This window comes from Hypoxylon fragiforme, assembly GCF_022984875.1.
Source record: "Hypoxylon fragiforme strain CBS 206.31 chromosome Unknown GGS25scaffold_6, whole genome shotgun sequence".
NCBI lineage: Eukaryota > Fungi > Ascomycota > Sordariomycetes > Xylariales > Hypoxylaceae > Hypoxylon > Hypoxylon fragiforme.
The window spans coordinates 2,914,986-2,938,629 of NW_026054761.1; the positions used below are offsets into that span (position 1 = coordinate 2,914,986).

Genomic DNA, 23,644 nt, shown 5'->3' on the forward strand with positions numbered 1-23,644 from the left:
AGTGAATGGATATAGTGGATGCATGTAGTAAGCCTTATTCGTTAAAAGGGGATGGGGGGGTTGAAAATATCCAGATAAGACAAAAATTGTTTGAATTTTGATCTTATCGAACATTAATATAGTGAGTACACCAATCTACAGTACATCAGATACCTAATCATTCCTCTAGCTCGTCAATTCTCAACCGTCTGTCTGTACTAGATTTTATTAAACCCACTTACCACTACTCATCATCACTCCTTCATTCAATAATGGCACCAAGACGACCAGATAAGAAACCAAGAAGGAGGCCAGGGTTATCTCGAGCGGTCGGTGGCTCATCAAAACCCGTCGCTCCCCAAGCCCTTGTCAAGACGGCCGAGCATCAACTCGAGGAGGGCAATATCCAAGAAGCCCTTGACTTAGCCTGCAAGGCGCTGGAATATTCAGACGCCGGCTCGGATGACGAGTTAGCATCCGTTAATTTCCTCGGCCAGATCCACCTAGACCTCGGCGAGTTCGAGGCGGCACGATCATACTTCATGCGCGCTGTCGCGCTAGACGAGGATGGATCCAAAGATGAGAAAATCGGTGGTGGGCCGGAGAAGTTCCTGTGTCTGGCGCAGCTGAGCGAGGAGGGCGGTGCCGACAGTGTCTCGTGGTTCGAGCAGGGCGCGGCGGCGCTGAAGGAGCAGATTCAGAACCTCGAGGAAGTCAGACGGAAAACCACCGAGCAAGAGTTGCAGATTGGCGAGTTCAAGAGGAAACTCGCCATGACGCTATGCTCTATCGCGGAGGTATACATGACGGACCTCTCTTGGGAGGAGGATGCAGAACAGCGATGCGAAGCCCTGATCACGGAGGCGACGATGGTGGCGCCAGAATTTGCTGAGACCTGGCAGACGTTGGCGAATTGTCGCATTTCGCAGTCGAGGTTTGACGACGCCAAGGCAGCGTTGACCAGAAGTCTCGAGCTATGGATAGAGCTACCTCCGGAAGACCCTGCTGTACCCGATTTCCCAAGTCGAGTCGCTCTCGCAAGATTGCTCATGGAGGTGGAGATGGAGCAGAAAGCTATCGAAGTGCTCGAGCGACTGGTTGGTGAGGATGACGAGAGTGTTGAGGTTTGGTATTTGGGCGGTTGGGGTCTGTACGTCATGGGCGAGAAGCAAAAGGCGGGCGATTCCAAGGAGGAGGATTGGAAGGCGTCGTGGATATCCAGCCGTGTGTGGCTCAATCAGTGCCAGCACCTATACAAACTACAAGACTACGAAGACGAACCGCTAGGAGAGCATGCGCAAGAACTTCTTGGTCTCATCGCTCAAGAGTTGGGAGAGGCGCCAGCTGGCGAGGAGGATGGAGAGGACGAGGACTGGGAGGATGCCGATGATAGTGATGAGGAAATGAAGGGCTAGTTCTCTACGTGATAATGAAAGGGTTTAATTATAGATGGAAGATACCACATGATCTCTTCTAGGGATCCTGCTTGTTCCGGCACAGGGAAAGGGTGGCGTTGGAGATTTTAAAAAAAGGGGGCGGATGCTTTCATCATGATCATGTCCATAAATGAGGCGGTCCTCTCTTGATTTACCTATTCACACACAAACTTTTCTTTCCTAATACGCCCAAACTCCGAGCAATGCTGGACTTTTGAATCCGCAAATATACGAGTGTCCTATTTCCATCCATCCACCCATCCTTATGCCTCAACCTTGAGCTTCTCAATCTGCTCGGTAGGAATATCCTCTTCATCCTCATCAACCTTGCCAACCAATCCCCGTTCCCAGAGCTGCCTGCCCGTTAGTCGCACCGGCTCCTTAACCTTGGCCTTCTTCAACTCCGCGAGCTTCTCTTCCTCCTCGTTTAGCCGCTTCTCCTCCATCTCCTTCAGGAAACCCTCGCGCCACTTCCAGAACGTCTCCGGCGTCACGGGCGTGCCGTGGAACTTCTTGTTCTCCTCCCGCTCCGCGGCAAGCAACGCTTCCTCGCGCACTTTGGCGACGACCTCGCGCCGGTCGAGCACCAGCTGCTCGGCGGCCTCCTTGAGCGTCGTGACCAGCGTGAACACCATCGCCATCCCCAGGTTCTCCTCGACGGTGGCCTCGAGGTCCTTCAGCAGCTGCGCCTTGTCGCCGGCGACGGAGAAGTAGGGGTGCGGGACGGCATTTTGTGGGGGGGACAGGTCGAGGATGGGCGCTTCGTCCGGGTAGTCGTCGGGATAGCGCACGTGCAGGATGATGGTGGGGGGCTCGGTGGGCTCGTCGCCTTCGTTCTCGTTGTCGAGGAGGTCGAGCTGGATGGATATGCGGTATTCGTTGTCGGAAATGTCTTGGGAGAGGGTCAGTCTCTATTCCGTGGCGGGGTATCGAGAGATGAGATGGAATAAAAAGGAAAGTGGATTTATGTAACTACCTGTGATCTCATCCGGGAATATGGAGTCAAGAACTTCACGTTCTTCGATCTGTTCTTCTTTTCCCATGTTGGCGCAAAAGGCCTGCGACCTTGATTTGATTTGCTATTATACTATAAAATATTGATTGTTGTCCTTGATACGGTAATCAGTACTAGGTAGGTACTGTAAGTAGGTGGAGGGGTTATTTACCCCGGTGCATCGGCGCCATTCTCTCAGTGCTGTAAATAGTGTAGGTACCACCCAGGTGGGGCCGTGGGGAGTCTAAGAAAAAGTAAAGCTTCACCGCCCGGCAGTAAAAAGGGGCCCATTAAAACTTTTCTAGTTCAATGCTTGTCGATAGACTCGATACTACTAGTACAGAGAAAAATCAAAGAGCTTATCGTGAGAAAATCGAACTTGAACTTGAATTGTACCGATCTTGTCGCAAGTTTCACTCACACCCCCAACTCTCACCATGGCCCCCAAAAGTGAATTACACGCAAGTAAAAGAAAGCTTGCTAATGCCAGCAAAGAAAAATCGAGCAAGAAGCCCAAGTTCGACAAGAAACCCCCACGCAAAGAGGAGCCTGAGGATGTGAGCGACGAGAGCGATGTTAGCGAATTCTCCGATTTGGATAATGGAGGTGCGCCATTGCACGAAGGAAAGTCGGAGTTGGGTAGTGATCTAGTCCATCGGTCGAGACTAAATGACAATGAATCTGGAAAGGTGTTCGAAAAAGGTGTGTGGAACCGACAAATGTATGTTGAATGACGGCTAATTCAGTATACCTAGGTCAAAATTCTCGCGAATCCCACTTAAAACAGAAGCAACTTGCCTCAGACCGCAGAGCCCAGAAGCCCCTTGCCGATGAATTACATCGAACGAAGAAGCTGTGGGAAAGATTACGGTTAAAGTCCAAGGTTCCGAAAGATGAGCGACAGAAGCTTGTCGAGGAGCTTTTCAGCATCACCACCGGCCGCATGAAGGAATTCGCCCTCAAGCACGACTCTGTCCGTGTTGTGCAAACCGCCATCAAATATGCTACACCCGAGCGCCGCAAGATGATCGCGAAGGAGCTTAAAGGCTCCTACACTGTGTTGGCCGAGAGCAAGTATGCCAAATTTTTGATCGGCAAACTTCTCGTCAAGGGCGACGAGGAAGTGCGAGATACCATAGTTCCAGAGTTCTTTGGAAAGGTTCGAAAACTCATCAATCATCCCGAGGCCTCTTGGATTCTTGACGATATCTACCGTGGTATTGCCACCAAGGAACAGAAGGCCATTCTATTAAGAGAATGGTACGGTCCTGAGTTCCACATCTTCCGGCATGCAGAGGGGGACAAGGCTACCCCGACAGCCGAACTTTCTCAAATCCTTGCAGAGAATCCAAGCAAAAGGGAGACAACTATGCGATACCTTTTGGATATGACCAATCAACTTATCCAGAAGAAAATGACTGGTTTTACGATGCTACACGATGCCATGTATCAATACTATTTCAATGTGAAGCCAGGTTCGGAAGAAGCCAAAGAGTACATGGAGATGATCAAGGAGGACGAGAACGGCGACCTGTTGAAGAATATGGCCTTCACAAAGTCTGGTGCTCGACTCGTGTGCTTATTACTTGCATACGGAACGGCCAAGGACAGAAAGCACCTTTTGAAGGCGTACAAGGACACCTTCCAGCTCATGTCGAGTGATCCAAACGGACACTTAATTATTTTGGCTGCCTACGATCTAATCGATGACACGGTATTGACCTCCAAGTCCATCATTACAGAGTTACTGGGCAAATCAGAAGGAACGGAAGTCTCCAACCTCGCCGCCTGTGCCAATGATCTGAATGCGCGCTTAACCATCCGATACCCACTCGAGGGCCCATCTAAGGTCATCTTTGATGCAGGCCATGCCGATGATCTCAAGCTCCTAGAGCAGCTCTGGGAGATTCGAAAGACTACTAGTAAGAAAGACCCTGAAATTCGGCGCAAAGAGCTCGTCACAGCCATGTCACCATCCCTGCTAGCTGCCATCGCCTCCTCGCCCGTAGATTTAATATCTACCTCCTATGGATCTCAACTAGTCACAGAGGCTCTCCTCTCTTGTATTGGTGATAAGTCTGAGGCTTTACAAGCTATAGCTTCTACCGCAACGGGAGACCCAAATGGAGAAGAAGAAGAGCCCGCTGCTGATGAGCTCGTCCCTCAAGAGCCCAAACAAGAGCACATTTCCAAGGCCCCTCACGGCGGCCGTATGTTCAAGACTCTAATAGCTGGTGGCCATTTTGACAAGGCTACACGTCGCATAATACCAGTTGATCCTCCTCTCAACTTTGCAGATATCCTTTACCCTTTCATTAAAGACCACGTCGTAGCTTGGGCAACAGGCCCGAGCTCATTTGTTGTCCTGAGTCTTCTAGAAGCGGATGACTTTTCACACGATAAGGAGCTACGAAAAACACTAAAGGCGAGCAAGAAGTTGCTAGAGAAGGCAGCAACGGAGGAGACCCCTGAGCAGAAGGCGGCGAAAGAGGCGGCGGAGACGAATGGGGATGAGAAGAAGGTTCCCAAGAAGAAGGGCAAGAAGGGAGGGCCCAAGGAAAGGCCTGTAGGGAATATGGGCTCGAAGCTATTGCTTGAGAAGCTGAATGGTTAGTTTGTTATATGTACCTTAGGTAACTTAGATAGTTATGGGTTTCGAGGATTCATGGTTGTGTAAATACTACAATCTTGGTACTCACTTCGGTCAATAATTCGGAATAGGAGGCCATGGTGACTTTATGATACGTTAAGTGTACTACATACTAGTAGTAACGGGCTATAGTCCAGATCATTCGTTTCACGGCCCATGTTTGTCCATGACGTATAGATATAATGTTAGGAGCACTGATGCATGCCCAGGTACATACCTATGTAATGATTTTATGTATATGGTGGTTTATATGGTTGAATGCCGTTCTTGACGAGATACAAGCTAGGTACGTGGTTACTCGGGTACACGCAGTGCCCAGAGTACGTTTGGGAAGCCGAGGCGGGGGCGTACATGGTAAAACCTGCATACATGTACCTCCTAGTTACATATGAAGGATACATATGTATGTTTGATGTTGGGTTGGCCTTTGTCAACTAACCTACATATATCCTGTATAAATAATTATTCTCCATTTGGACGTCGTGGGATATATGTTGTCGTCGCCTTGGCGTACGTGGGTAGGTAATGTCCCAATTATAGATATAATGATTCCCAGCTTTACCTAAACTAGTTTTTCTACAGAGAAAAGTTGTATTTGGTTTTATTTATGAGGTTGAGAGGGTAGAAAGAGAGTATTATCTGTGTAGGTATCTAGTAGTAAGGTGAATATAGATGTGTTGTACCGTGGAAGACTCGTGTAGAGCCCCGGGTCGATAGAGCATTTATTTAGTTTTATATTTGTATGACGAAGTAGTACTGCGTAGGTCATCTAATGATATTAAAGGGAGAGCGAATGTGTTAATCATGATGCCCTTTCTAATTTATTTGGTGTTTCTCGTTCACAACTGCCCCCAAAGCCACAGGCAAAATTATGGAGGAGACGACGAGCACGTTTTGATCCGTGACTTCGTAACCTAGAAAAGAGGGGCTACAATCAAAGGTGTATCGTGCTACTGGAAGCCTACGTACATACTTATAGATCGTTATGTTTACCCATCCCGTCTCTGGTGCCTGTATTCGGGCCTTTGCTGCCTGTGCATGTTAGACTTGATTCCACTTGTCCTAGATAGCTAAAACAGATGCCAACAGGCTAGGCGAAAATGGATTTCTACAGTGTTTACTGTATTTTTATTAGGTTCCCAAGCCAGGCTTGGTTGAGGGGGCAGTTTGGTGTATCGTGCCTAACCTTTGGCCTGAGGGGCTACCTTGTACGGGGGTACTTGAACAACGTTGACCTGATCACAACAATGGTGATTTATTTAACAAATCCGAATTTCTACCGAGATTTATCTGCTTTATGTGCTCATTATGAGGTACTATGTATCGAGGTTGGGGTCCTGGCTGCCCAGGTGTTAATATTCTCACCACCACGCTAAACCCCCCTAAGCCCCTGAATTGAGTTTTGCACTCAACCACCACAGTGATTCTACCTAAGTACCTCAATATTATTATTTATTTATCTATCTCTGTGTTCCTGACACATCAGGATGAAACAATTACGGATTCAATAGACCCACTGTCAACTATATGAATCATTTTTTCCCATGCCACCATAGCTTTCTTCCCACTTGCTTCTTCCACAACCAAAACCAACATCGCCAGCATCGTTCTCTAATAATATATATTAACCACCACCCCAAGCCATACCAAAAGGTATGAAAGCATCTGGTAAGTACAAATCGCTTCCTTGAATACTTGTGATTGTTTAATCAATTCGTCCTTTGACGTAGGCTACCTACCATGGGACATCAGTGATCTTTGTGACCACACGATGACCCCAAAACAACAACATAGCTTTGGCTATGTTCTGGTAAGACATCATGTCCATTTTCGCATTCATTAGCCAGAATTAGTACTGACAAGTTATCGTTAGTGAAGTTGTGTCAAGGACCTCCATCAACTATCAACGCCCTACTCTCTTGGTAAGCCATCAATCTAATGCCATCTAACAGGAAGCACCACTAACAATCAGCATCAGTGAAGTAATATCTGTTACTTTCATCAAGTCTATCACGGCCGGATGTTATGTCATATTGTATAGACACACAGGTAAGACTTCCACCGCATCTTCACATCTAATATTCATCAACTTGAAGAAGTACTGATAGAATTCTTGAATGAAGACAACTGATATCCCTTCAACAAGGCCATTGATTCTATCATTAATCTTCTGAAGACCATCCCCCTCTACTCCCAAAAAGAAAGGAAAGAGATAGAACACATTCTACTCTCTCATCAGATACAGGTAAGACATCAATCCGATATTAACATCCATCGAGAAGCAACACTAACAGATTATCTTTAGTATAGTTATGTCAATTATCAACAACAACAACAACAACAACATCTTCTTATACTGACTGATATATCGCCTCTCTACGAACAGGTTAGACATCAATATAGTCTTGTGTAACCAGGCCCATATGCTAACAAATCATCTTTAGGGTAATGATAGCCTCGCAAGATGACATCTCTCAATGCTGGTTATTTGCCCAGGTCGGGAATCTGTGAATCAGGCTTCGTCTTTTACCATTGCAACAATGGGTTTGTCGGATGCTGTTCCAGTCCAGCTTGCGACCAACCAACCTGTCCCGATGAAGACCAGCCCCAATACCAACACATCGGCCCAAGTGCAACAGACAACCCCCAAGAAAGTGTTTCTTGGCTGCCAGTGTCTACAACTACGCCAGGCACTATTACCCTGGTTTTTTCTGAAAGTACTAGCCCCCCAATCGCCGGTCTTTTGTCTCCGTCTAGCAACACTATAGCTAGTACGATGACATTGACTTCACCCCTACAAGAACCGAGCACTACCACTACAGATAGCCAACGTTGGAATGATGCTTCCTCCCTCTCAACAGCAGCACTAGTGGGCATATGCGTAGGAGGGACTATCGGGAGCATATTCCTGCTGACCATCGTATGCCTCCTCATCCGCCGACACTATATCGCACATGCTCATTCATCTGCCACCACAGTGTCGGTGCCTCTATATGTAGAGAAGACGCCGGATGAGAGGTATATGGCGAGCTACCACGAGCGGCATCCACAAGGTTATCCCTGGTCGCCATGGCATATACCGACGCCACACACCACACGCTCTGCTCCCTCTACATAGTGTGCCAACTAACTACTATCTCGGCCTCATGCCCCGGCGGCGGCGGGATAGAGGTCGAAAATGACTCGCCCCGGTGGTGGAGAAAATCATCCCAAAGACTTATGCGAAAAGTCATCAATGATACACACCATGAAGCCAGCCGACAACTTTCTGGCGCTGTTTCGTACCACTCCGCTCATTTGTATCATTGACATAGTACTCCTAGCTTTTTGCAACGCTAGCGTACATGGCCTCGTCTTCTTAATCTTGCGTTTGCACCAGCCACGAAGCGGAGCCTAGAAGACGCAGACAATTCCAACATCTCGCCGAAGACTATGGAGGCTACATATACATGTACCCCTCTTTGTCTTAGCCATCCAGTGGGTGGAACTTTGACACTTACATCAGACGGTTTGAAGAGACATATACAAAGCAATATCAGGGACGAACACAGAAAGATGCGTCTTGTGGCACTTACCAACAAGCCTGTCTGCCCACGACCCGAGAAAAAAAACGCGAAATCGACGCGGGAGGTTGACCTGGCTTGGCCTTAACAAACTAAAGGCACCAAGCCAGGTCTATTACTAACGGTCCTGTTCACAATATCTCGAAGGCCATCACCTGTTTTCTGGAAAAGGTGGAAACCCTTCATCGCCCCCGAGCACCTATTATCGAAAGCTAGGTATGTCTCACAAGACCAGAGATCGGTGAGTGAACGACAGGCAAAACGACGCACTTGCGTCGTTTTGCCTGGTTCGCAGGTTCATCTCCCCGCCGATGGTTTCCACGTGCGTGAAGTATCACGAAATCCTGGAGCCCCCTGGTCTACTGCTACCCCTACTACGGTAATCAAGAAGGAGTCATTGGCGAAGAAGGAGCCTGTAGCCAAGAAAGATGCTTGGGGACGATGAGTGGTGTTAAGGATATGCCATGGACTCGATATCCTCAAACTCCATAAACCTCCCTCCTCGAGGGCAATAACCATTACATCACACTCCTTCTTCGTTGCCCACTCAACTGCCAACGGCAGCCTCCGAGCACCAATGGGTGGCCGAGCATCGTCGTACCCTCCAGCAGGAAAGCGACAACCCACCTCAATTTACGTGGGTTATCTGCTGGCTGCCCTAGGCGAAGACCTAACATCAAGGTCTTGCTACTCTGATGAGTTACTAGGACAGCCAAGTTGATCTCTTGGCAGAAGTGGTGGTGTGCTCGCCACCCCCGACGAGGTGGCAGTTACGACAATCACAGGAAGCCTCCTTCGATACACAACGCGACCTCAACGCGACCTGTCGGCAGTTCAAATAGCCGTTGGCACCGGCAATTCTAATGGCAAGGCTGGTACTGTTAAGAAGATCGTCCCGACGGGTATCGCTGCACCTCGCGATGTGGTGCTTGGTGAGGAACGAGAGGCCAAACATACAGTCGTGCCTCGCCAAGCACCACATCGCGGGTTCTTCCCGTGGGAGGAGCCGGAAAAGCATGGCGGCTTTCCCATCATGACGATGCTGCCACATTGTTGCGGCGACCGCCACTTTCGCAACTGGACTTCGGGGGCTGGTGGTGCCATACTCCAAACAGTGACAGGGCCACCTGTCACATGCCCTCCTAGGAATTCGTGAACCCCTCTTCGACGACCAGGGTCGCCGGCAGGGTGAAAACGAATTTTATGAGAGCAGAGCAGAGCTACCAAGGACGGCAACTGTGCCGAGCATTCCTCGCCCCTGCCGCCCGATTTTGGGTACACAGCAGAGACGTACGCACACATGGACGACACCGAAAGGGAAGCCATCGTCGCCGAGTACACCAAGGATTCTCGTCTCGCCAAAATCATCGGCGAACTGAGGGCTCGAAAGCAGACACAACGTTCGGCTCGCAATTTCAGATACGTACTCGACGACAACGGCCTCCTCTGGACAGAGGGACGGGACGGCCGCAGAAGGCTTTGTATCCCTGAAAGCCGAGTCCAGGCGCTGTTCGAGGCGGTGCACGATGGGAAACATCATTTTGATACAATGGCAGAGAGGACAATGCAAAGGACATCGTCTATGGGGAGTCTTGTGGAATCACCTACATCTAGACTTTAGTCTCCAACTCCCTATCACACTACCTAGCCGGGTCTCTATCTAACTACGAAATGGTAGCTCTAATGACAAACAATTAGAACACTGTTTGACCACTGTCAAGCGAGACAGCCAATTAACGCGGGGTGCTGCGCGCCCTGGGTCAGTGAACTCCTCCTGACGCCAACTACGTGGCCTGTCAAGCAACAGCAATGCCTACTCGCTAGATAGGATCCAGGGGCCACATGAGGATGAGGGCGCAGTCAAAGGGATATGATCATCAACCCGAGATGGAAGATGAGCAAAACGCTTAACGAAATGCGTTTCCTTTGACGAACCACACTGGCCTGTCTGCTTTACGCACTATAGCCACGGCCACCAAGGCGCAGTGGACTGTTCAGCGCGAATGCCAATTACTGACCGCAATGCTGATGGTCTGCAAGGGCCACGCTGCGGAAGTCGACGGCCAACACGAACCGGACGTCGACTTCCGCAGCGTGGCCCAAGTCATGCAGGGCCACCGCATGGAAGCGTATGTGTATACGCTTATGGATTCGAGGCTTACGACGTATCGTGAGATTACTACGATGGCTGAGACAGATCAGTCACATGAGTGCAAGCAGAAGCACCACCTCACTACCTGGTAGGGCATCACGCGTGGATCTATGCAAGGCACCTCGGATATTATCGAGATGTTGGTGAGCGAGTGTATCCTAACATTCAATGAGTTGATGTGACTCAAGATGCGCATGATGGATACCGAGCCATGCGAGCTTCACAAGCACGATTCGAAGGTAAACTGCGCCAGCCATCGTTAAGCATCGGTACAGATGAAGTTGGTAGTCCCCAGTTGGCGATTGGCTCTCAAGCCATCCCTGGTTCTTCGGCCCTCACCCCCAAGAGCACGCATGATCGTAACCTCGTCCGTGAAGCTAAGGATGGTCTCTATGCGTTACCTCCGGTCGAGAATCCTTGCCATTGAGGACACTTATACGAGCTCTTCGGCTCCCCCATCACAACCCGGGTGATGGCACGACACCAAAGACACGCGCGATGTCGTCGCTGCAAAGACATGCGCGGTGTCAATGTCGCAAAGTCGCAAAGACACGCGCGACATGTCGCGCGTGTCTTTGGTGTCGTGCCATCACTCGGGTTGTGATACGAACTTGTCTAGTCAATCCCCATTTGGCGTCTACATGAAAAGACTCTTACTCTGCTCTTGCATCAGCTGATGTGTTTGGTGTAAACCAGAAGCACTCGAGGGTCTTGAAGACATTACGGGTGGTAGAAGACAGAGTCCCGACAATTTTGCTACTACGGTGGCGGTGGAAGAAAAGGGGGCACCAGCCTCGACGCATGGGGTCGGTGTCACTCTTGTCTATGGCCTGTTTTGCATCATCGGCCTTGTCACACTTATAGAACTCCTTCATGAGGATTCGGATGATCTTGGAACAAGAACGCCAAGAGAAGTAACCGGCAAGCTGATTCAGGTATCAAACTACAACAGGCTCAGACCTCTGCCTGACCTTCTCTTACCTTCGACTTGAATCTTTTTAGGGGCAACAACTACTTCATTGGCTTGCTGGTGCTCTCGACTACTTTACCTACCTACCTACTACCACTTACCTGATGTTGTAAACCTGAAAGTATGGCCTGGAAAGGTGCGATTCCAAGTTATAAATCGAAGTTGCAGAAAGCTCTGACCTGGCCATTATCTATGATACCAAAGATGCATGTCAATAGGTATATGGGAGCAGCCAACAACACCCCGATATGGGAGGGTGTCTATGTAGATGCTACATGGACTCCATGTCCTGTCCGGCACCTGCTGCGTCCAACAACAACAACCTCCACGGTCACGTCTTGGACATCCTTCTGCATCGGGTCAGGTTTCAGCTAGAATGACATCTCGGCCATTAACCTCTATTGTTACCACGGAAAATGATAAGAAGCCAGTTGACCTACCTGTCACGAGGCGGAAACCCAGAGGACACAGAGCATCGATGTGGTTGTGCGGGGATCTCTAACATCTCTCGGGGGTTATGGAGGCTACATATACATCATAGATTAGAATAAGAATCAAAACTACTGTATGGGCGCTTATATATGTATCAATGACCATAACGAACATTTACGTTCCCTAAAGTTAACGTGTTACCTATATCTATGATTGTGAAGATTTGTAAGACTTAAGTAGCTACCCTCTTTACACCCCCTTTCATGCTACATGATGGAGGACATTAGTTTATAAAATAAACTAGCAAATGACTCACAAACTCACACAGCAAATGGATGACCTCGCTCCCCACGTGAATTGCCTACTCATGGATACTGTAGCTCTCTCCCTTCACAGGTCGTCAACTTTAGCCTCGCAGTGAAGTCGATGTCACATCATTCACTATATGTATCTTATATCACGGCATATCACGGTAAGGCTAGGCGGCTATGCATGCATGCATGGAAATAGTTAGTAATTACGCTGTTCTTAGGCTAGCTAGGTACCTAGGTAGCCAGCGTACCCCCTTTCTTTATATAACATCACCATCACCATCACCATCACCATCAACACCAAGATGGGCGAGGCCAGTGATATACCTACAGTAACTTATTACATACCCACCATACCTTAGGTACCTACCCATAGTGCAGAAATCATAAACTAACTTCATACCTAGGTATCTATCAATACCCAACCCAGCTGCCACTTTGGAATAGCGAAGACATCAGGGAGTTTAACTTAGGCATCTGAGTAAAAACCTACCTGACCACATTTTTTTAAAGACATTCAACAACAGACACTGCATCATGTTACTTCATGTTACTTCATGTATTAATGTATACCCAGTACTCGCTGCTCTAAAAACATAGCAAAGTCATGATAGTTGATAGGCCCCTTCCTCGCGGAGCCTTATTCCCTTTACACCTCCCCTGCCGCCAACAACAACCAATGGCTAGCCACTACCCCTAAGCAAGCAACAAACTGCCCACCCCCACCCCTTAACTCAACTCAGCAAAACATAATTCCCCTCCTCCCCCCCATCCCTACCACCATCACCATCACCACCACCACCACCCACCCTCTCCAAAGCCCACTCATAAGAGCTCCCGAAGCAACCCAGACCCCCCCTCGCCGGCGGCAGCAGAACCCCGAGCGACTCGCACATGATCTGCTGCGCCGACGTCCGCGTCATCAAGCAGTCCCCGAGATCGAGTAGGCCCAGTATATCCGAGGGCTCCCGGAAGAACTTGGGTTTCAGCGTTCTCGCCTCCACGGCCTCGAGCTCTTTCCCGTGCGAGTTTGCTGCTTTCTTCCATGCCGCTATGGCGTCGTCGCTGAACCAGGCTCCCCACGTCGTTAGGAGGCGGATACGCGCTTGTTCGGTCCGGGGACCACTATCTAGCGGCGTGGCCGTGGTGGCAGCAGCCCGGCGAACGCTTCGCCGGTACTGGAAAACCCCAGCGGTGTGATCATCACATCCCCAAAGCTCCATGATTTCCAGCAGTGGCATCTTGATGGCAGCAGCGCCCGCCGCCCGGATCAGGTCGTCGTATGGCAAGCCGTCGCCGGGCGTCGTTATCGCGGACTGCGACGATAGCGATAGCCGCTTCAGGGAGTGCCACTTGCACAGATCCGCCGCTAATATAGCCGCGTTCTTCAAGACGGCGCCGGGCCAGAAGGGGCTGAAGAACTGGCATGCATCAACGTTGAGCGAGGCGTACAGCTCCTCGAGGTAGAGGCTCGAGCACGCGAGCAGGAAGCCGTGGCCGCCAGGCGGAGAAGGGGGGTGCTCGAGTAGCTTGTGGGTGGTGCGGTGTAGCCTGCTGTCGTGATTTTCGAAGATCGTCAGCCGCTTCAGGTTTCCGGCGTACTTGATCAGATCGTTGAAGAGGATGTCGTAGTCTGCCTCCCGAATAGCCTGCGCCAGGATGGGTTGGCCGTGGGGCTGGATATGTTCAGTTTCGAGGCTACGCCAGGGTTCGAATACGAAGCTTTCGATCCTGGTGAATACTCTCATGATGGGCAGCAGCGTGTGCGAGACGGAGAACCCCCGGTAGAACTGTCGTCGGATAACAAGCCCCTTGACGATCTTGGCCCTGGGAAGCTTCTCTTCCATCTTCCGAACGGCGGGGGCGAGTAGGTCGAACTTCAGCCCCTTAGGAGGTCCGAAGACTCGCAGATTGGTTTCATCGTTAGGGAAGGGGACTCGAGGAGCTGAAGCTGGCTGTTCTCTCCACATGTGTGCATTATCACGGGATTTCCGCAGCAAGCCATACCAGCCCCCGACGCCACCCCATGCCGTGTCATCCATCCGAGCACCTAGCTCCTTGTAGTAATGACACTGATCATCCACGGAGTGGGCACTGAGCTCCAGGGTCAGGCCTTTCATTCTATTTATGAAGGGTTCCGTCCTTTCCCAGTAGGCTAGAATATCAGTAAGGTCCCAGAACATGTTGGTAAACATCCTGTTGTGTCGCCGTATCTCCTCGTCCGACTCCCGTGTCTTACATCTAGAGCAATCGTACCGGGGGAGTTGGACATCTAGCCAGATCCACTCCACATACCATCTTCTACGGCCATGTACTTTATCTCCGAAGCAAAAGACGTCGTAGCGGGTGAGCAAGTGTATGTGTTTGAAGTTGATTCTCTCGAAGAAGAGCTGCCATTGTTTACAGACGGTGGCATAGGCGGAATGGAGGAGTTGGTTGCCCCATTTCAATCTCCTGGCTGGCAGAACCAACAATTTGAGAATCATGTCCCGAATCTCGGGGGGAAGACGTGGGAACGAAGCCTCCGTCATCTTTGCTTGTTGGCTTTCGAAATCTATGATGCTCGTGAGTTCCTAAATGATATCCATAGTATCTGTTTGATAAGAGCATTGAAAGCGTTGAAAGCATGAAGATTGCTGGAACAATGAGTGTTGCAAATGGTGAAGTGATGAAGTGATGAAATGATGAAATGATATAAAGTACCTACCTAAACTATGTACGCATTCAGCTCCTTCTATAGGTAAGTTTGTCTAGGTTTGCCTAGGTAAGTGAGTTTATAGAGCATGTACAAGTACCTCGGAGTGGTTACCGAGGCTTCCATTCTTTTATTTTCTTTAGTAAGTTGGGTACATGTAGGTAGGTAGATTAGGTACTTACTACTCGCGATACCTCTCTACCTAGTACCTACAACTTGACATTAAAGTCTTCAACATCACCAACATTAGAGGGAAACCCTTTTGTTTGTTTTTTTTACTAAAAGACAAGACTTGAACGAGGAAAATCAACCAAATGCCAAATTTTCTTCTTAGCCTGACCTTGCGATCTTATGGGGTATAAAACATGAAAAAGGAAACAGAAATCAAGAAACCTGCCAATTTCTTTTCTGTAGCCGTTTATCCTGCGCCTTCCAGTGCAATAATACCAGTTTCCTCTGGCCAAAGTCAAATTGTTCAGAACGCTCTCTCAAAATCGTTGCCACTCTACTCTAGAGCCCTTTATCGAATCTCTTGTGCTTTGGATACGTGCATGTCTTCGACACCTTTGTATAGGTATAGGAAGTACCGAATAAACTGTCAGCAGTTCCGACAGACATGCCTAACCGTTAGGTAGTCACAGAAAACACTTCGAGATGTGATTTGGATAGAGTAGGTAGATGTCCATGTATCGTTATCATCGAGGCATGAGTTTGTACATCTCGTCTAAAACCTCTTGGAGGTCCTCGTCGCTAATCTTGTCATTAAGTGAAGGGATGAGGTACTTGGCCTCCTCGGCTGTCTCACAGCATAGCGAACCTGTAAATTTTTGAACAGCCGGGTTAGCTTCCTTCTATCACCACAATTCCTGGGGGAAATGTGTGTGATAGATTGAACATACCAAGCTGGGCTCGCTCGAATTTATGAAACTCTTTGTGAGAGCTCAATAGGCGTTCGACGGCCTCCACGTTTTCCTTCTTCTTAAATCGGGCAAATGTGTCGAGGTAGTCAACCGTCTTTGTCAACATTCTAGGGTTGACATCAGGTTAGCCTCTGTCTAGAATTGGACCAGTCGCCTTCATTGCAAAGATCCGGCTAACAAAGAAGAACTGTAGCATACTCTGTTTCGTTGACATTTTTACGATCATTGCGGCGCTTAGCGACAAGGGCGTTAATGACCAGGGCGGCCTCAGAGAGTGTGAGAGTGTCGACCTCTTGGAATTCACCAAGGTTAAGTACGTTGGTGGCCTCCTCGTTGCCGGCGGGCTGCGCTTTGGCGCGCGAGGTAGGAGGATGATGCGACATCCTAGAAGTCGGTCGGTGATTGATACAATCGAGATGGTAGTTGAAAATGAATGGAGAATTAAGAAGGATTCTATTTTCGATTGATTTAGTGATTGCAACCGTTGTCGGGCTCCGTGAATTTGCAATCTGAAGGTATTTCTTGAGTTGGTCGCAAATTTAACGCGATGAGATGGATGAAAATGCGACAGGTCAAGAAAGAGAATATCAGCTGTTATTAGTTGAAAAATGCGGCTGTACTACTAACTAGGTACTACGTGCAAGGGTAGGATTAAAATGTGGACCCGGGGGAAGCTTCAACATTCAAGTTGTTTTAAGTACTATGTACCTGCGTACCTACGTACCGCCTCACTACACTAGCGCCGCTGGCAGATCCAATCCTTCAATGTTTCTGCCTCAGGAGTCAGCGCTGCATTTGAACTTTCAAGACAAGGGGTCTGATACTTTCTGGAGAAACTTCGGCTAGTCTGGGAACGTCAGCTGGGCTGCCAGACACCTAAACATTTTACAGCACTGAGGTGAACAGTAAAAAGTTAGGGGATGCCATGTGCTGAACAAATTGGATGTATTTGATGTTCATGACTTAAAACTTGAATACCATCTCAATTTACTCAATTTACACAGTTCCACACCCATGGATTTTATGAGTTCTCTTATCGAGCACCAATTGAATATCACAGCTTTTGATAAGAAATGCGCAGGTAAAGCGTGCCGGGAGCTTTGAAGCCTTATTCGACCAATTTGAAATTCAGCCCTTCATTCATATTATCCATCCCGTACCATCATAATACCATGTAAGCAAAAGGAGACATATATCTATCCCGCTCGAAAATAAACAAGGAAAAAAAAAAAACATCTGCTAACACATTTCCAGGGCTATCCTAGCTCTCATCGTCATCAACAAGGCCGGAGGTCTCATCTATAACCGGACCTTTGGCGATGGCCTAAACCAGCTCAATACAAATGACTACCTGGTCCTTGCCGGTACCTTCCACGGGTGAGAACTTCCCCCCTTCTCACTCTCACTCCCAATCTCAGGCTCACCATCTCAAAATTAGTGTCCACGCCATCACAGCCCGGGTCAACCCCCTCAAGTCCCTGATGTACTCGCAGCACCAGCAGACCATCCCCACCGCGGGAGGCGTGCCCGTACCAAGCCGGCCGGACCCCCCCTCGGGCCTGGAGGTGCTCGAGTCGGAGAACTTCCGGCTGCAGTGCTTCAACACGTTGACGGGCACCAAGTTTCTCCTCTTCACCGACAACTTGCAGCCGAATGTGGATTTGACCATGCACAAGGTCTACGATCTGTACTCCGACTTCGTCATGAAGAACCCGTTCTACCAGCTCGAGATGCCCATCCGCTGCGAGGCGTTCGAGAGGAAACTGAATTCGTACATTAGGGAGATTAATAATTCTCGGTAGTGACTACAGCGTTCTATCACGGGCTTATGGGGAAAGAGGGAAGAGGAAAGATGGATCTTGGCAGTTCGAGGGAAAGAAATCCCGAGTTAGTTTATTGCATTGTGGCACGGCGTTTGGAGTTTAGAGGCCTGGTATCAATACGATTGTGATTGAGTCTCAATAGAAAAACTGCTGCTATTTTCCTGCGGGATAGGCAGCTCTCCTAATTCATCACTAGCAGAAGCCTCAAGTCTATTATTACTGTACAAGCCCAACTCCGTGATCATATGCCGACGAGAACGGAGTTAACTGGCCGTAGATAAATAAGCAAGCCTACGACGTATCCATCTTGTCATTGTCATCTTTCTTGCTATCTTTTTTCTCTTCGGCAGACCCGCTTCCGCTTCCGCTGGGCTCGCCCTGCTCATTCAGCAGTGGCTGATTTTCACCATCTTCGTCTATGCCCTCTAACTTGGGCTTCTTAGCGGCCTCTGCATCCTTGGCTTGCTTGGCCTGTCTCGCATTCTCTTCTTCCATACTCATGCGTAGGGCAAGTGCCAGTTCCGGATCGGCACTAGGGTCAAAGTCGAAGTCACCAAAGTCACCACCGCCACCTTCGGCTGCAGCGCCGGCACCGCCTGCAGCTCCCTCGCCAAGTAGGATAGGTGTGGTTATTAGTTGATCACTTAGTAACTTTCCGCTGGGTGGGATGACAACGAGGTGCGAATTATCGTTGGTCTTAACAGCGGCGTTGAAAGCCTCGAGTTTCTTCTGTACGTCATCGTCATCTAGGTCGCCGAATAGAACAAAATCGATATCGATATTTCCCTTCTTCATCTTCTTTGCTAATGAAACTAACTTCTTCTCGTCGTCGGCTACGGGAGAGCATACGAAGACGATGATGCGCTGGCGTTGCGACTTGTTTTGTCGGTGCTTCAATGCTAGCTGTTCGTGGGAGTGTCAATGATGAATTAGCTTGGGCATCTTATGTATATGTCTATTTGGGTTGGTTGTGTTCGTGATAATACATACACTGGCAATCTGGATACCTGTCGCAAGGTGAGAGGAGCCGGAGATCTTCTTTTTTGTGCGGTGCAAGCCATCGAGAAGCTTGCCGCGCTCCGTCGTCAAGGTGGACAGAACTTCGGGTCCTTTCCCACCCATACTCATCAAGCCGACGGAAGACTCGGGGTTGGACTGGGTAATGCTTTCGAACGTGATATTAATAGCATCCGCTTGAGCATCGAACCTAGAAGGCTGGTAATCGCCATTGCGGCTACTCTCGCTGTTATCCACAACGATCATAACTGCTTGCAACGGCATCTTGGCAGTAGTTTTCCACTAATATAAATCGCTGCTTGCGTATATGTGCATGTATTTAAATGATGGGAGAATCGGTTTGTCGTATGAGGCTATCAAAATAGGCCGTAATGAGGTTGTACGGCCGTTGTAAGGTGAGGTAATGGAAGTTGAATGGGATAATGTGCAAATGGTTCAAGTTCCGTTGCTAGGATTGGAAGATGCAGCTCCAGGGCTAAAACAAAACGTCAGGCAGGTGCAGCCTAGGTAGGTAGGTACGAAGTTACATTCTAACTACTGTGCTTGCAGTGCAGAATACTAGTAGAGCTCGGGCCACCCGCACATAGTTAGTGTAAACTTCAATGTTGAAGTTTTCAAGTTCACCTTGAAGTTACATACTGTAGTTACATACCAAGGTTATGTAATCTTTACGTTGCCCCCACTGATCAAGAGTGCCACTTTCAACAGTGCCATCATCCAAAATTATCCAATCATCAATTGATATTTTGCTAGAACTTACACTATTCCTCCGCGCGCACCGTAACTGTTTTGTTTACTTGCACAAATCACTGCCGTTTCATACTCGACACGCTGAATTCTATTTTTGCATATCATCATACAACGCTCCGCAAAAGTCTACTCCAGTCTCCATCCATAAAAGCTTATTACAAGATAATAATAAAAAGGAAAACGCTACACGATAGACGCGTCTTGGTCCAGAACATTACCTCTTATTATCTATCTACTCTTCACCCCCTCCAACAACAACAACAATATAACAACCATACAACAACCAACTTGCAAATATCCAACAGCATATCAACAACATACCAACAGCATTTCTAACAAAATGGCACCCATGAAGGCATCGCGAAAGCGCGCGTCCGATTCTATGGAGCCAATTGAGGGCCTAAAGGTTTCCACGATGCAAGGCACGCCCCAGAGAAGCCCCATTAAGAAGAGAAAGTTGGGCATATCACTGGCGCAGAAGCAAGCTCTCATCGACAACCTTCAATTAGAGAGTATGAACGCGACGTTAAATCTTAGAGTCGGTAATTCAGATGCTAATTTGTTATAAATTTAGTCACTGAACGCGCTCGACGACTTAGAGCTCAGTACAATATTCAGGCCCAACAGCTCCGATCGCGTGTTGAGATGCGCATCAACCGCATACCTACTGCTTTGCGGAAGGCCAAGATGGGCGAGCTACTCTTGAAATCTCTACAGCCGCCCCAATCACCTTCTCGACCGGCTAAGCCAGCGGCAACAGTAGTAATGGCCGCAGTGGCTGCACCCAAACCAGCTGTTCCAGCAAAGGATGCTACATCAGCCAAGCCTGTTGCACGAAAGCCAGTTCCCATTAGCAAAGTAGGAGCTGGACGCAAGCGTCTGAGGTAAGAAACCTATTCCGTGTTTTTTCCCCCCTTCCATGATTTTCCAACTAACATCACATAGTGACGAAATGTCTGGTGCCGATAAGGAGAACCATAGTGATTTGGTCGAGAATCCCAAGAAGAGACCCCGCGGTGTTATTGCTAAAGATTCTGCATCCACCCAGCCTGCTCATGTTCTATCCCCTGCATCTTCCAACACGCGACTTGTGCCTCGCCCAACGTCTCCAGTCAAAACAATGGCTAGCAGACCCGCATCACCCATGAAGGCACCAGGTGCCAAGACTTCATCTAACCTCATAACGAATATGGTTGAGAAGGCAAAGGCCACTCGACCGCAACCTCTTACCAGGAAGACTACCACTGCCATTTCCTCTGCAGCAAGCTCAACTAACGGCCCAGCTCCCACACGCTCACGACAAGCTGCCACTAATCCCCGTCCGCCGACCGCCGCTTCTACGCGTGGCAGGCGAAAGGTTAGTGGCACGAGCGAGTCCAGCGAGGGTAGCACGACAACGGTGTTGAAAAAGACGACTGCGTCGAGAGCGGCCAAGACAACGGGTCCTGCCGCGAAGAAAACTGTGATGGGCACGATCAAGTCAGCTACAACGAAGAAGCCACCTGCGCCCAAGGCCGCGGCTGCAACTGCGGCTGCAACCACGACGACGGGCACAGGAAGAACTCTTAGGAAAAGAGGTTGATCGCTTCATTCATGGCATGAATTATAATGTGTAATTAGGTGTTTTGCCTATTGGCGTTCAATGGTTGGTGGGTGGGTTAGCATGGTGGACTGGACCGGCTGGATGGACGGATGCATGGTTATGGGTAAAAATAAGGGTTTAGGGTAGGGTTAAGGATTAAGTCAGCTCGCAATGAGAACCTTGTTGGCTTTTGCTATTCAAATACCCGCCTCTTGGGCTGTTCCGCACCTATCCATAACTTAGTGATATGTATGGGTTTTCCTGCTTCGTTGGTATGATATAGTATAGCTGAAGGTAACATGTCCCTATCCCACCTTGACGACACGTTGATATGATGAACTTAGCCGGCACTAGCCCCTTTCTTCTTCTTATCATCCACCAGCTCGATGTTGTCCTCGGGTATGTCCTTGTACTTCTCGAGCAAGAACTCCTCGATCTCGTCGCTGACGTCGCCCTGGACCACGATCTCCTCGCCGCCGCTGGGCACCTTGGTCACCGAAGATCCCGTGGCAAACTTCTTGCCGAACTCTTTGGCGACCTTTTTCAGGTCGAGGCCGAAGGCTTCTAACCCGGACACGGCAGTCACGAACTTCCGCTTGTTACGCTCCACCCGCTTGATCGTCACGACGCTGTTCGCGATCCGGTCCGCCTGCTTCTGCTCGGCTTTCTCGGCCTGCGCCGCTTTCTTCTGCGCGTCCTTGGCGGCGCGCTTCTGCGCTTCGACGGATAGGGAGGCTGTTGCTGCTTCTAGGGCTTCTACGGGTGGGTGGTTATGTCAGTAGGTGGGTTTTGGTGGTTTATTTTTGGATGGAGGGAGGTATGGAGTTAGGTAGGTATGTACCAGGAGACCATATTAGGTCATATAATTCCCTATGAGCTTTCTGGAGCCAATCCTGGCATTTCTTGACGGTGCCTCCGTATTCGCAGTACTACTTGTTTCGACGATTAGTCTTTTTTTTCTTCTATTCTATTTTTGGCACTGGCTCGAGGGTATGTAGGTGTCTGGTAGGCTATGATTAAGGAAGTGTCGTACCTCCGGTGGTAAAGTGCATACTAGAAAATGCACATGATCAGCTACCTAGTTCTTCTCTAGCTACGTGGTTCTTTTTTTGTGTTTGACTTACCGCCGCAGTAGATAACATGGCGGCTTTGTGGCTCGCTGGGCCCTTCTGGTTGCTCTGTATCGGCCATTCCTTGAATGTGAAAGGTGAAGAGGAAAAATGCAGGAGGTGTTTTGTTGTTTCGCAGATGTTTGTTGGTTGGCGTTAGTGTTCAATGGATCAATATTATAGTGTATGTAAGTATAGGTAGGTCAATACATATGAGATGGTGGCAGGTACGCCAGAGAGGAAAGTGCAAAGCACTGTGGTCATGTATTTAAGAACATTTCAGTAGCAAGGTCTAATCCTTAGATCTTATCCTTTTAATACACAGATCTATCCACATTTATCTAGTACCCCTACACCGGAAGAGCTGTAGTGATAGCCTTATTTTTGGTTTTTGGTTTTTTTTGATAATTAAAACCTTTATTGTTTTTAAAGTTATTTTAATCCTTTTATTAATTAAAACGTTATTATTAATTAAAAGCTTTGTTTTAAAAGTCAACGTTTATTTAAAAAAAAAAAGTCGTTTATTTTAAAAGCCGTTTATTTAAAAGTTATTTAATTAAAAAGTCCATAATTAATTTATTTAAATTAAAAAATCTAAAAACCGTTTATTTAATTTAAAAAGCCTATAATTTATTAACCATTATAATTTATTTTGTTATTTCTTATATAAGATATATTATATCTTATTTATTTAATTAACTTCTTATTTTAAAAGACTATATTTTTAGCATTTTATCGTTATTTAAATATAGCGTTACTTATTTTTAATATTTATTAAATAGCTGTGTAATTTAGGAACGTTTATATTAAAGTTTATTAACGTTATTAAAACAAAGCTTAGAAATATTTAAAATAAGCATTATTATCCCCCCTTAATAAATAATAGCAAATATGTTAAAAAGAAAAATATAAAATATTATAATTATATATTTAAGAACATTTTAGTAGTAAGGTTTGATCTTTAGATTTTATCCTTTTAATATATAGGTCCACCCACATTTATTTATATGTAGACAAAGCGCGGGGTTATCGACATCGAGAGATGATAAAGTCAAGTACCTACCTAGTACGTATGGTGGGGTAATTGAATACGCCTGTTTTACAAGAACGGCGCGGGCGAGCTAAGTACATAGCAGGTACAACATGAACCTTGAAAGAACATTGAATGATTGAACAAACCGCCGTGCGCGGACTTACTTTACAAGCCACACTTTTTTACGTGAAGCTAACGCCACAACTGTGATACTACGGCATCTAGCGT

General features: G+C 48.0%; 11 protein-coding genes across 11 annotated transcripts; 6 read left to right on the forward strand and 5 right to left on the reverse strand.

Moving 5' to 3' along the window:
• Nucleotides 1-94: 94 nt before the first annotated feature.
• GGS25DRAFT_344546 (TPR-like protein) lies at nt 95-1,536 on the forward strand. The gene has a single exon (XM_049257990.1). The coding sequence runs from the start codon at nt 252-254 to the stop codon at nt 1,392-1,394; it is 1,143 nt and encodes a 380-aa protein (XP_049116031.1). The 5' UTR covers nt 95-251; the 3' UTR covers nt 1,395-1,536.
• On the reverse strand, nt 1,537-2,613 carry GGS25DRAFT_344545 (RWD-domain-containing protein). The gene is made up of 3 exons (XM_049257989.1): nt 2,582-2,613; nt 2,392-2,524; nt 1,537-2,307 (listed from the first exon to the last, which is right to left on the reverse strand). Exons 2-3 carry the CDS (start codon nt 2,456-2,458, stop codon nt 1,679-1,681), a joined length of 696 nt encoding a protein of 231 aa, XP_049116032.1. The 5' UTR covers nt 2,459-2,524; nt 2,582-2,613; the 3' UTR covers nt 1,537-1,678.
• A 137-nt stretch (nt 2,614-2,750) lies between these two features.
• On the forward strand, nt 2,751-5,277 carry GGS25DRAFT_496882 (ARM repeat-containing protein). Its single transcript, XM_049261561.1, has 2 exons — nt 2,751-3,111; nt 3,165-5,277. Exons 1-2 carry the CDS (start codon nt 2,847-2,849, stop codon nt 5,021-5,023), a joined length of 2,124 nt encoding a protein of 707 aa, XP_049116033.1. The 5' UTR covers nt 2,751-2,846; the 3' UTR covers nt 5,024-5,277.
• Nucleotides 5,278-7,523: 2,246 nt separating this feature from the next.
• GGS25DRAFT_532701 (uncharacterized protein) lies at nt 7,524-9,298 on the forward strand (the record flags this gene model as incomplete). Its single annotated transcript, XM_049265610.1, has 2 exons — nt 7,524-8,077; nt 8,770-9,298. 2 exons carry the CDS (start codon nt 7,524-7,526, stop codon nt 9,065-9,067), a joined length of 852 nt encoding a protein of 283 aa, XP_049116034.1. The 3' UTR covers nt 9,068-9,298.
• On the forward strand, nt 8,815-11,201 carry GGS25DRAFT_532703 (uncharacterized protein; the record flags this gene model as incomplete). Its single annotated transcript, XM_049265611.1, has 5 exons — nt 8,815-9,303; nt 9,355-9,736; nt 9,836-10,211; nt 10,589-10,792; nt 10,963-11,201. Exons 1-5 carry the CDS (start codon nt 9,200-9,202, stop codon nt 11,199-11,201), a joined length of 1,305 nt encoding a protein of 434 aa, XP_049116035.1. The 5' UTR covers nt 8,815-9,199.
• A 1,830-nt stretch (nt 11,202-13,031) lies between these two features.
• GGS25DRAFT_532707 (uncharacterized protein) lies at nt 13,032-15,283 on the reverse strand. The gene has a single exon (XM_049265612.1). The coding sequence runs from the start codon at nt 15,016-15,018 to the stop codon at nt 13,222-13,224; it is 1,797 nt and encodes a 598-aa protein (XP_049116036.1). The 5' UTR covers nt 15,019-15,283; the 3' UTR covers nt 13,032-13,221.
• Nucleotides 15,284-15,364: 81 nt separating this feature from the next.
• Nucleotides 15,365-16,709, reverse strand: GGS25DRAFT_496898 (HRDC-like protein). Its single transcript, XM_049261563.1, has 2 exons — nt 16,301-16,709; nt 15,365-16,209 (listed from the first exon to the last, which is right to left on the reverse strand). The coding sequence occupies exons 1-2, from the start codon at nt 16,483-16,485 to the stop codon at nt 16,023-16,025; spliced, it is 372 nt and encodes a 123-aa protein (XP_049116037.1). The 5' UTR covers nt 16,486-16,709; the 3' UTR covers nt 15,365-16,022.
• Nucleotides 16,710-16,883: 174 nt separating this feature from the next.
• On the forward strand, nt 16,884-18,051 carry GGS25DRAFT_496901 (Sybindin-like protein). The gene is made up of 3 exons (XM_049261564.1): nt 16,884-17,276; nt 17,357-17,479; nt 17,541-18,051. Coding segments are annotated over exons 1-3 (489 nt in total). The 5' UTR covers nt 16,884-17,274; the 3' UTR covers nt 17,905-18,051.
• A 9-nt stretch (nt 18,052-18,060) lies between these two features.
• Nucleotides 18,061-19,335, reverse strand: GGS25DRAFT_344712 (uncharacterized protein). Its single transcript, XM_049257991.1, has 2 exons — nt 18,916-19,335; nt 18,061-18,828 (listed from the first exon to the last, which is right to left on the reverse strand). The coding sequence occupies exons 1-2, from the start codon at nt 19,204-19,206 to the stop codon at nt 18,217-18,219; spliced, it is 903 nt and encodes a 300-aa protein (XP_049116039.1). The 5' UTR covers nt 19,207-19,335; the 3' UTR covers nt 18,061-18,216.
• A 292-nt stretch (nt 19,336-19,627) lies between these two features.
• On the forward strand, nt 19,628-21,467 carry GGS25DRAFT_344741 (Borealin N terminal-domain-containing protein). Its single transcript, XM_049257992.1, has 3 exons — nt 19,628-20,204; nt 20,267-20,576; nt 20,638-21,467. Exons 1-3 carry the CDS (start codon nt 20,033-20,035, stop codon nt 21,272-21,274), a joined length of 1,119 nt encoding a protein of 372 aa, XP_049116040.1. The 5' UTR covers nt 19,628-20,032; the 3' UTR covers nt 21,275-21,467.
• A 147-nt stretch (nt 21,468-21,614) lies between these two features.
• Nucleotides 21,615-22,465, reverse strand: GGS25DRAFT_514864 (translation machinery-associated protein 22; the record flags this gene model as incomplete). Its single annotated transcript, XM_049263030.1, has 4 exons — nt 21,615-22,030; nt 22,116-22,203; nt 22,308-22,327; nt 22,399-22,465. 4 exons carry the CDS (start codon nt 22,463-22,465, stop codon nt 21,615-21,617), a joined length of 591 nt encoding a protein of 196 aa, XP_049116041.1.
• Between the last annotated feature and the right edge of the window lie 1,179 nt (nt 22,466-23,644).